The sequence below is a fragment of the Rhea pennata genome, chromosome 22 (genome assembly GCF_028389875.1).
Source record: "Rhea pennata isolate bPtePen1 chromosome 22, bPtePen1.pri, whole genome shotgun sequence".
Lineage (NCBI taxonomy): Eukaryota > Metazoa > Chordata > Aves > Rheiformes > Rheidae > Rhea > Rhea pennata.
Window position 1 is genome coordinate 8,605,530 of NC_084684.1, and position 10,548 is coordinate 8,616,077.

General features: G+C 57.8%; 2 protein-coding genes across 2 annotated transcripts; both read right to left on the reverse strand.

The window, feature by feature from the left end:
- Nucleotides 1-393: 393 nt before the first annotated feature.
- On the reverse strand, nucleotides 394-7,925 carry ICMT (isoprenylcysteine carboxyl methyltransferase; the record flags this gene model as incomplete). Its single annotated transcript, XM_062593731.1, has 5 exons — nucleotides 394-4,676; nucleotides 5,636-5,853; nucleotides 6,721-6,890; nucleotides 7,521-7,609; nucleotides 7,713-7,925. Coding segments are annotated over 5 exons (873 nt in total), but the record flags the coding sequence as incomplete, so codon positions are not given.
- Nucleotides 7,926-8,329: 404 nt separating this feature from the next.
- On the reverse strand, nucleotides 8,330-10,341 carry GPR153 (G protein-coupled receptor 153). The gene is made up of 5 exons (XM_062593732.1): nucleotides 9,970-10,341; nucleotides 9,470-9,893; nucleotides 9,207-9,396; nucleotides 8,962-9,128; nucleotides 8,330-8,881 (listed from the first exon to the last, which is right to left on the reverse strand). Exons 1-5 carry the CDS (start codon nucleotides 10,323-10,325, stop codon nucleotides 8,330-8,332), a joined length of 1,689 nt encoding a protein of 562 aa, XP_062449716.1. The 5' UTR covers nucleotides 10,326-10,341.
- Between the last annotated feature and the right edge of the window lie 207 nt (nucleotides 10,342-10,548).

A 10,548-nucleotide genomic window follows, 5' to 3' on the forward strand; every position in this document is an offset into this window, starting at 1 on the left:
CTTCTCACACACGCGCATGGTAATGTTCACGCTGTTTGTAAGAGATCCATTTGCTGGCACGGAAGACCTAGAATTTTTAAAATTCAGCGTTTGACAAAATAGTCTAGCGTAACTGGCTCGTGCCCTGAGCTCCAGCGCGGTCTTTGCTGCCCACGCAAGCGCTAGCAGAACGCGGCTTCCTCGCCGAGCGCAGGAGCACGCTACGTCAGCCGGCTGCTCGCTGCAGCGCCGCGTCCTGCTGCTTAGCGCCAGACACGGGCAGACGCAGCTACCGCGGGCCGGGAACCCGGGAGTGACGGGGGACGAGCGCGCACACGCCGCAACTCCCGGACGGCCCAGAGGATGGTAGCTGAGAAACCGGACGCTTTACAATCAGCGCACGAATGCAGAGCATTCTGATCAAGGATACCTTTATTTAAGAAATGAAAAGTTTGCTCAACATCCGCAAAAGAAAAGCTTAGACATACTAAGCATTCCTTCACGTAAAAAGAAGTACTAATATGTACTTGGTCTCAAGCAGGCTGTTCTCACACCCGATTCCAAACAGATGCGGAGTCATTCATCTTTTTCAACGCAAAATTTCCTATCTCAGATGTTGAGCTCGCAGCCTCCTGCGCCAATAGGGATGCCTGAGCGCTTGCTCTAAAAGCGAGAAGTGACTCCCCTATCAGACTGCAAATCTAAAGCTGATTTACCACAGGTGACAAGGGGCTAGATTAGAAGCTGCTCACAACAGTGTGGTAGCGCAGCAGGTGGGCAACTACTCATTTGCAAATAAAAGCTATATCCCGATTGTCCAAGAACTCTTGTTTTGTGCCATGAGCAAAGATAAGACCCAGAGAATCAGAATACAGGTGACGTTCTGAAGTGTGACATGTACCAGACCCCTGGTTTAGGAATTACTTTCTCTGAAAAAAATCATTTACTGAATACCCCCATGTCGTGTGTTAACAGTGAGATAAAATGGCATGATTTAGTCCCTCTCTTCGTTCTGCGACTCAGGACAAGAGAAAATAGGCCTGTCAGTTCTGGGTGTTCCAGCTGCTCTGAAAAATCACGCTAAGTTCACAAACACGGGGCAAGGGGAATTATGCTTGTGCTAAAGCCAGGACTTCACATCAGGGTCGCAGGATGTCCTCCGAATTGCTAACGGGGAGCAGAATCAAAACCTTAAGCACAGTAACAGAAAGAGGTTCTCTATTCCTTTTAATGTTTAGGCTACTTAAAACAATTATGAACTGCTGAGGAACAGAACTGTACTGTTTGCGGAATGTAACTGCTAGCCAGCCTGAATCAGGGCAAAGATTCAAAAAGCACCAAGTGAGCCCTGATGCTTTTGCTGTAGATGAGGAAGTTTTCCCATTTTTTTTTTTGTTTCAACGCATCTGGCTCGGACAAGGCTGCTGCCGTGCAAAGTCTAAGCTGGGTAGAAGCCAGCGTTAACACAAAGAGCCGCCTTGGGGCGTTGCCAACGTGCCGGAGCAGAGCTGCGCTTCTGCCAGCACCGCTCTGGCCAGCGTGCTACAGCTGCCGCTCTCCTCGTCAGTGCCAGGCTTGGTTTTATGGCAAAGAGGAAGGAAAAGGAGAAAAAAAAAAAAAAAAGAAAGCACGCCTTTGAGAAAGCGTTCCCACCAGGACAGCAAGCACCCCGACGACTAGCAGATGTATGCCACAGGACCGGAGGTTTAGCAGGCACGATTCAGCGCCCACCACAACGTGGCCTGAAAGCCCTTCCCATCATAACTGGGAGCATCCTATCTCAATGCTGGCACCAGTTACCTACCGAAAGCCAAAAGAGAACCACTGGCACTCAACTTCATGCTTTAGAAACAGCAATCGTTACCTAAAAAACATTCACGATATTCAAAATACCTACGTGTAGACAGCTATCCGTAGCACGTGACACGACGCGTCTTCCAAAGCACAAGTTACAGGATCTTTGACCTGTATGACCATGGCAGAAGTACACAGTTTCTTAAATACTCTTTCAAATTAAGAGAAAGACTTGAGTAGGTAAGCGCTGAACATCTAACAGGAGCTAGAGTTCAGAGGCCAGTCACCCTGCTTTACACCACCCGACCTGCCTCTCGGCAGGAACGGAACAAGGGACGGAGGGGACAGAGAGCGACAGCCCCGCTGCGGGAGCGGTGTTGAGCCCACCGAGAACCTCACCAGCTTTCTGCCGGCAGCCGTGTGCAAAGGGCACGCGCACGCAACTGACTGTGGGGAGCGGAGATGAGTCTTCCTGATGAGACATCTCCAGCAGCACCACGGGCAACGTGACATTAGCGTAAAGCTTTTAAAATAAGACTAACGTAGCATCAACATTTCTAGTTGCAATCAGATATTCATACATTTGGATTTACACATGGCGTCTCACTTAAATGACAGGACAGAACTAGTTTCTTCGTGTAGTGAGCTAACTCCCTAACACATTTTCCACTTCTTGGGAGATAACCTGTGCAGCTTGTGTCACACTTGAGTTTACTACAAAGAACAACTTGAGACTAAAAAATAACTTCTGCTGTTAACTTATGTCAAATCCAAGTGATAATCAGTTTTGTTTCAAAGAGCAGTTAGGCAAGTTCACAGGAGGTACATTTTAAGACGTACAAAAAATATTTTTAACCGAGTTAAAAACTAACTTGTCTGAGACATCTGAGGTATGTTGGCTATAAGAGTGAAAATTACAGTTTCCTTGGAGAAGTTTATCGGAGGCACCTCTATTGCAAAGAAAAGTCTGAACATGAGCTTACAAATAACTATGCAAAGAAATCAACGCTATCCGGTTGTTATATTTTCATATTCTTTTCTTCCAAGCTAAAAACATATTCAGTAGAAGACAGTTAACAGTGAATGTCGTAAGCGGGTATTCAATGCAGAAAGTACTCTGTAATACAACGCATAACCTGGAGAAGAAAGGATTTCAGACAGGATAAGCAAGTAGGGAATTAAGAGTTTGCTCCTATTTCTCTGCCTATGCAGTCCCACAGGTTACTGAAAGTCAGGGTCATGCTTCAGTTCAATACTGAAGAGTACTGAAAACCCATTGGGAATTATAAGACTAAGGATTCTAATCGCAGTGCTGTTGCCACTACCTCGGGAGACCTCCAGTAACAACCAGACATAAGTTGGCAATTTTTTCTTTCCTTTCTTCATTAAAACAAAACAAAACAAAACAAAAAAATACCCCCGATTTTCATCAGTGCCCTCATTCCTGAGCTGTACAACAGCACCTTTATTAAGGAATACTGTGAGCCCAAAACGCATATGACAAGCAGCAGAACTTCCGTTCCAGCAAGGAAGAATTACGTAAAACCCAAGAAAACGGTGAACCTCTTTGGTATATAGTAACAGAAAAAGTTATACCGCAGAACTTGAATAGGAACCATTTCCAAAATGGTAACTTTTAAAATAGACTTAGCAAACCAAGCTTTTCTTCTTTAGAGAACTTCCCTAGCAGCACATCCTATTCACATGAAAAATCCCAGGTTTAATCCAAAACTGGGCAAGGATCTTAAGTGCTCTTTGCAAGCTTGACAGCTACGGGTCTTTTCCTGACTTTCCAAGATCTGGAAAACAAAAGCCAAACCAAAAATTTGGGGATCTCTGCAAGACAGAGATTTGACTAGTAAAGATATCCAGCAGGATAGGAAGCAGCGTGATTTGGAAGCAAGTCCGATAAGAACGCCAGCTGTGCTGCCGGAACAGACTTGGCAAGGAGACTTGGGGAACTGGCACCTGCAACTGACCCTTGAGTTCCTGATCCCAGCTGGGGGATACAAGACTTCGTGTACACTTTTGCTCTGTTTAATAGAGATGCTTGCAGTTCAGAAGCATCACGAGTATTGAAAAGGCTCCCTAATAACACAGCGACCGGGGGAAAACAACGTGTGTCACGTTGCCAGCTCTCTGGCAAGCACATATCCAAAAGAGTATGTAGACCCATGCATTCAAAGATATAAAGGTCTGTTCCCGCAAGCTGTCCAAGCACAAAGCTGGTCCACTGAGTTCAGTGGCGTGAGACTAGGGCTTGCAGAATCAGATCTAAAGAGATTAAAGCTGTGCTGTCTAGCTTGTGAGCTCAAAAAGCTTTAAAATTAAGTTATGCCATAGAAACAATCTCCTGACTAGCACCTTTCCAGTGCAAGGGTAGAAGTGCAAAGCTCATTCTCCAAAAGAATCAGTCAGAGCAAGTTTCAGTACAACTCAGTTGTTGTAGGCAGAGTGACTCGTTTGAGGATCGCTAGAGGCTAAGTTATCCAGAAGCTCCCTGAATGTGCATACAAAGCACTCTTATCTCAACAAGGATAAACAAGCTGCTGATCTTCTAGTTACCCAGAAGGCCGTCCAGCTCTTTAGCCCTTAATGAGCTTCTAGTGGATGGCCAGGAGATATAAACAGGCTGCTATCAGAGCCAGTACTATGCATAGTTCCTCGCCCTACAGTGCTTAGAGGCAGATGTTTGCTCAGTCAGTCTAGCTGTGCATGTGTTACAGTTCCACTTTAACTCCTCTAATAAAAGGGAGACCTGACGGCACCTTCTTTTTGTACTCCAGATACTCCTCTCCAAAAAAGTGAATGAGCGTGATCTCCTCCTCCTCTATTCGTTCTCTGAAGAAGCGCCAGGATGCTAACGTGTAGCCAACCACACAGATGGGGTTGCAGAGTAATACCTGTAAAAAGACACAAGCAGTTACAGACAGTCTAACTGGCCCTCCAGAGTTCCAGCCTCCCTGGGAAACTGATGCTTCCCTCCACCCCCGGTATGCAAATGAATTTTCGTTAACTGTTAAAGGCGAACGCCAGAAGGTCTAAGAACACTCTGAGAAAACAAAAAAATCCCACCACCTTTCACAGAACCTCATTCTATCACGAAATTAGCATTTAGGAAGAAAGCAGCTTGCAAGCGCATATCTACTTCGTCACCCCAACTACGAGCAGACTGGTTCTACAAAGGACATGTCGGGGCTTACGCCTTTACGCAGTTGTGCTGCTTCGCATGCAGTATTTATGGTGTCTCTCAAAAAGGAAAAAAAAAGAAACCCAACCCAAAAACCAAAGGCCAACACCCACTCGACCACCAGAACAGCATAACTGAGGTAGCGCACACAGAGTTACAACTTTACCGTAGTCGGCTTCAAGTTGACCCTGTGGTTATCTGTCCAGGGTCTTAGGTAAAGTTAGTGGTGTTTGCCAGTCCTGCACAACACTGATATCTGGTAAGGATAAGGTTGAGTCCAATCGCTTACTGGAAGACATTTTGGCAGTAAAGACGAAAGGGAACTCTGGACACACCCTGGAAGCTTTAAGGTCCCATGGCTAGCAGCAGATCACACCTTGCACCTCTGAAAGGGTTCCAGCTCAAACCCAGGCTCCATTGCCTCTGCTTATGTCATTTAGAAAATTAAGGTGATATGGTCTTCCCAAACATCACACAGGGTGGAGTTCAGAGGCCCGCAGTTTCATGACTCCCAGCTACAAGTGTGCTGGCGGAAGACAGAATGTGTCAAAATCCACAGCAGGGATCCTTGCAGTTGACAATTTGCTGTTTATATCACATACAGGTTTGGGGCAGCATAAAGAAATAACTAGGTTAGAAGATCAAAGTATCTAAGCGTGTTGTATACAATACCTGTGTTCCAATACTCCAGTAAAACCATCCCACGTAAGACGGGTGCCGGAACCACCCATACACCCCACTTGTCACCAAAGTATGAGTATCCGATTTCTCATTCTGAACAATATGGTTGAAGTTGGAGCCAGCTGTGAGCATGGCAGCTTTCCTCAGACAATCCCCAAAGATCACCATCAATAACCCTACAGTACTGAGCCAGGTGATCTGCTTCATTTCTGCAAGTGAATAAGTACCGGTCACAACAGGTTTTAACAGATTACTCTTTCATTGCAGGTAAAAAGGAAGCTTAGGGTTAGAAGTCTGGGGGGAGGGCAAGCAAGGGCCTTCCGCAGTCTTTAACCTAAACCGGCGGGCCTCCCCGAGCAGAACCCGAAAGCTACCAGGCGCTAGCTCGACCGACACGAGGGTCTCGGGTGGCGGACGTTCCTGTGTTATCTTAACGCAAGGCAACACATAAAGCACTGTTTGCGTTCAACGCGCTGTTGGTCCGCAACAAACAGGTGCCATCTACCACTCCTTCCTCACCATCCGCCCGACTAAACAGCGGGGTCTAAGTCTTCCTGCTGGGTTGCTCTAGAGGCAGCCGAGTGCTGACGCGGAACCCACTTTTTCATTGCTTGGAACAATAAAGCTAGCGTGCTCAGCCCTCGTAGAGAAAACTAAAACCTGAACTTCCGTTTAGTTAGAATGGCCCTTAATGTTGTGATGGGAAATGAGAACTTCTTCCCTCCCAGAAAACAGATTTGGAGAACTGCGCTAGCTTTGACTTATTAATTTCAAGGTAAGCGGAAAAAAAAATCTAATGAAATTTAAGTGTCATTATTTGTGTTGCCATGAACATGGTTAAGAGCCTCAACAGATCTCAACACATGCTGAACAGTAAAGGCTCACTGGCATGGTGGAGTGAGGCTGACGCTAATTTGGGGCGTGTGAAACAAATAAGGCTTTGACCACACAAGGGTTAACACGCAGCACCAGCCCCTCCTCCCTCAGACCACCCAGCACCACAGACAGGCCCCACAGACTGAGGCTCTAAAAGCTTAACCAGACAAAACCAGAACGAGGTAGGAAGAGCCACTAACCGGGGCAAATGAACTTCTCCAGGGTGAACTCCACCCAGGAGGAGAGGGCGGCCAGGTTGTACTCGAAGCTGTGGTTGAGCAGGAAGGAGTCCAGGGAGAGGCTGCGCGGGTTGTTGATGGCTGTCACCAGGTACTCGGAGTAGTGGAACAGGGACAGGGAGCACATGTACCTGCGGCGCGGGGCACGGCAGGCTGCGTCGGCAGGCTGCTCCCCGGGACAGAGAGGATCCCCGGGGAAAGGGATCCGTCCCCGGCTCCCCCCCGCCCAGGCTCTCTGCCCCGGGCTGCCCCCAGGCCGGGCCTCCCACTCCCTCGAGGTGAGGCTCCCCCACACACAGAACTGGACCGGCCCCCCTCTCCCAGGGCTGCCCCCTCCCCTGAGTCCAGGCTGCCCAGGGGACAGGACAGGCCACCCCAGGCTGCCCCCTCCCCCTGCCCCAACGCCGAGCTCCCCCACGGGACACAACCAGACCCCCCACCCAGGGCTGTCCCATGGGCAAGGCCAGCCCCCCGGGCTGCCTCCCTCCCCCTGCCCCGAGGCCGAACTCCCCCGCAGGACAGGACCGGACCCCCCACCCGGGACTGCCCCATGGACAAGGCCAGGCCCTGGGCTGCCCCCCCCCCCCCCCCCACGGGACAGGACCGGACCCCCCTACCTGGGGCTACCCCATGAACAAGGCCAGGCCCCCCGGGCTGCTGCCCCCCCCGGGACAGGACCGGACCCCCCCCGCGGGCTCCCCCTCCCTCCCGCGCCGGTTCAGGCTCCCCCCTCGCGAGCCCCGGCCGCGGCGCGCCCTCACCAGCCGAAGTGCCGCCAGGCGGAGCGGCCGGCGCTCAGCAGCAGCCCGCAGCCGAAGGCGAAGCCCAGGAAGCAGGCGCGGATGGCGACCTGCAAGCAGAGCGCAGGGCCGGGCAGGGCAGGGCGCGGGCTGCCCGCGCCGCCCCCCCCGCGCCGCCGCCCGCCCCGCCGCCGCCGCCGCCGCCCGCCCCACCTTGTACAGCGGCGGCCGGTAGAGCAGCAGCAGCGCCGCGTTCACGGCCGCCACGTGCAGCGCGAGCGCCAGGCGGCCGCGCAGCCCGGGCGCCGCCAGCAGCGCGGGCGGCGCCGCCAGCAGCGCCGGCAGCGCCGCCACCGAGGCGCCCAGCAGGAAGGCGGCCAGGCTGGCGCGGGCCTCGCGGCCCAGCCGCCACCGCCGCCCCGCCGCCGCCGCCGCCATCGTGGCGGCCCGGCCCGGCCCGGCCCGGCCCGCTCCGCCCGCCGTCGCCCAGGAAACGCCGCGCGCGCCGCTCTCGCGAGAGCCCCGCTCGCGCCGCCCCGCCGCTCTCGCGAGAGCTCACCCCGCGGTCCCGCCGCTCTCGCGAGACCTGCCCCCGCCGGCCCGCCGCTCTCGCGAGAGTTGGCTGCGGGCGGCCCGGCCGGGCCGGGGCAGCAGCGCGCGCTCCGGGCGGCCCCTGCCCGCGGCGGCGGCGGCCGGGCCGGGCCGGGCCGGGCCGGGCCGGGTCGGGGCGCGGCCCGGGGCGCCGCCAGGCCGCACGGGTCCGTTCACGGCCCGCCCGGGCCCCAGCACCCGCCCGGGGCCGGGCCGGCGGGGCGCCGCTGCGCGCGGGCCTAGGCGGCCGAGCCGGCCGAGCCCGAGCCGCACGTCGCGTAGCCCGAGGAGGCGGCCGAGGGCGAGGCCGAGGCCGAGCTGAGGGAGCTGCTGGTGCTGCCCCGGCCCTCGCCGAGCCCCGGCGCCGCCGCCGAGAGCCGCGCGGCGTCCTCGGGGGCCAGCCGCGGCCCCGGGACGGCCAGGGGGCCCGCGGGGCCCGGCGCGGCTGCGCGCCGCCGCCCCCGCGGCTCCCGCTCGAAGGCGGTCAGGGGGAAGGCGGCGAGCAGGGCGGCCTGGCGCTGCGCGGGCAGCGGGGCCGCCGAGCCCGCGCCCCACGCGCCGGCCTCGCCGCAGGGCCGCCGCAGGGAGGCCAGGCTCTCGGCGGAGCGCCGGTGGTACGAGAGGCGCTCGTCGGGGCCGGGCAGGAGGCGGCGGCGGTCGCGCCGCGGGGCCAGGAGGCGCGCCAGGCCGGCCGCCTCCTCGCCCGGCCCCCAGCGCTGCAGATAGGCCGCGATCTGGCTGCTGGTCCAGATGTCCGTCTCGTCGTGCGAGTAGCGCCGCAGCGGGGGCACCTGCGGGGACGGCAGCACCGGCAGCACGTCAGCGCCCACGGCGCCGCGCGGCCCGGCCCCGCGGCGCCGCGGCCCCTCACCTGCAGATACTGCATCCCCTCCTCCGGGTCCGGCTCAGGGGTGCCTGCCTGGCGCGGGCCCCGCTCCAGCGCCGAGAGCCCGTGCTCCAGCGGCAGCACCTCGGTGCCGGGCTCGAAGGGGCGCTCGCACGGCGGCTCGCCGGGGACGGCCCCATCCAGGCTGCCGTCTGCCGGGGACAGCGGGCGCTGTTACCACGGGCCGCGCCGTGGCCCCGCGCTCCAGCCCCGCCGTGCCCGCGCCCCACCTGCGTCGCTGTCGCTGTCGGACAGGAGGGCCCGGCACTTCTCGCAGACGGCCCGTGGGTCGGCGCGGTAGCGGTCGCAGCCCCACAGGAAGAGGGGCAGCAGCAGGGACTGCAGCACCGAGCACCAGATGACGCACAGCACCATCCAGTCGTCGGAGGCGCCCGAGCGCAGGCTGGCGAAGCTCACCACCTGCGGCGGCGGGGCGTCACGCGCGGCGCCCGGCCGGTGGCAGTGGCCCCCCCCGCACCGCTGCCGCACTCACCAGCACCGGGAGGCCTGTGAGCGTGTCGTAGATGAGGACGATGCCGGTGACGAGGCAGGTGATCTGCAGGGAGGTCTTGGCGGGCTCGGAGCCGTCGATGGAGGAGCGCCGCTTGCCCTGGGCGTCCTCCACCACGATGGTGGGCACGCTGAGGCGGTTCCTGCCGGTGCCCAGCTGGCCGGAGACGGTCTGGAAGAGGGCGATGGCGGCGCAGGCGGCGCCCATGGCCATGCTGCCGCCGATGAGGAGCAGGAAGCACACGCCGAAGCCCAGGCCGATCTCGGTCACGATGAAGCGGCAGTCGCGGGCGTAGAAGCGCTCGGTGGTGTCGTGCCACCCCACTGCGGGCAGCGTGGAGAGGATGAAGGAGACCATCCAGGTGCCCATCACCGTGTGGATGGCCTGCTTCCGGGCGTTGCTGAGCCTGGGGGGACAGGGAGAGCGTGCCGGGTGGCGCCGGGCCAGGCCGGGCTCGGCAGCCGCCCCTGCCGCCGCCGCACCTGTAGTTGACCGGCCAGCGCACCATCCACATGCGGTGGTAGGAGAGGGAGGTGACGGAGAAGCAGGTGATGAGGGTGAGGGTGTAGAAAGTGGAGACGAAGACCTTGCAGAGCCCCTCGTTCCACTCGTAGCCGGAGTGCCGGCGCCGCAGCTGCACCACCGCGTACGTGGCGACGGGCACGGCGACGTTGAGGATGTGCGTCCCCGCCAGCGCGCACAGCAGGAACTCCAGCGGCTTCCACTTCTTCTGCTTGGCGCCGACGCTGAGGATGCCCCAGGCGTTGGCGAGCAGCGCCGCGCCGGCGCACGCCAGCCAGGCCGCCGCATTGTCGGGCAGCCGCTGCCCGTCGCTCATGGCGGAGCCCGGGGGCCCCATCGGCGGGGCCCACGGCGGCGCGCGCCGGCCCGCAGCATCCTACACCGCGCCGGCGGCCATCGGGGGCCGGCAGCGGCCCGGCATTCCCGCGCGCCGCCGGCACCTGCAAGCGAGCAGAGGGCAGTCAGCCGGCACCGCGCACCCCGGCCTGCCGCCAGCGCCCGCTCCTGCGCCCAGCCCTGCCGGCGCGGCTGCCCGCTGC

Bases quoted from the DNA above. Each gene is read 5' to 3' on its own strand.
- GPR153 (XM_062593732.1), bottom strand. From the start codon at position 10,325: ATGAGCGACGGGCAGCGGCTGCCCGACAATGCGGCGGCCTGGCTGGCG. The intron at 9,894-9,969 runs GTGCGGCGGCGG...CTGTCCCCCCAG, and splicing joins CGCTGGCCGGTCAACTACAG to GCTCAGCAACGCCCGGAAGC. The intron at 9,397-9,469 runs GTGAGTGCGGCA...CCGCCGCCGCAG, and splicing joins TCACAGGCCTCCCGGTGCTG to GTGGTGAGCTTCGCCAGCCT.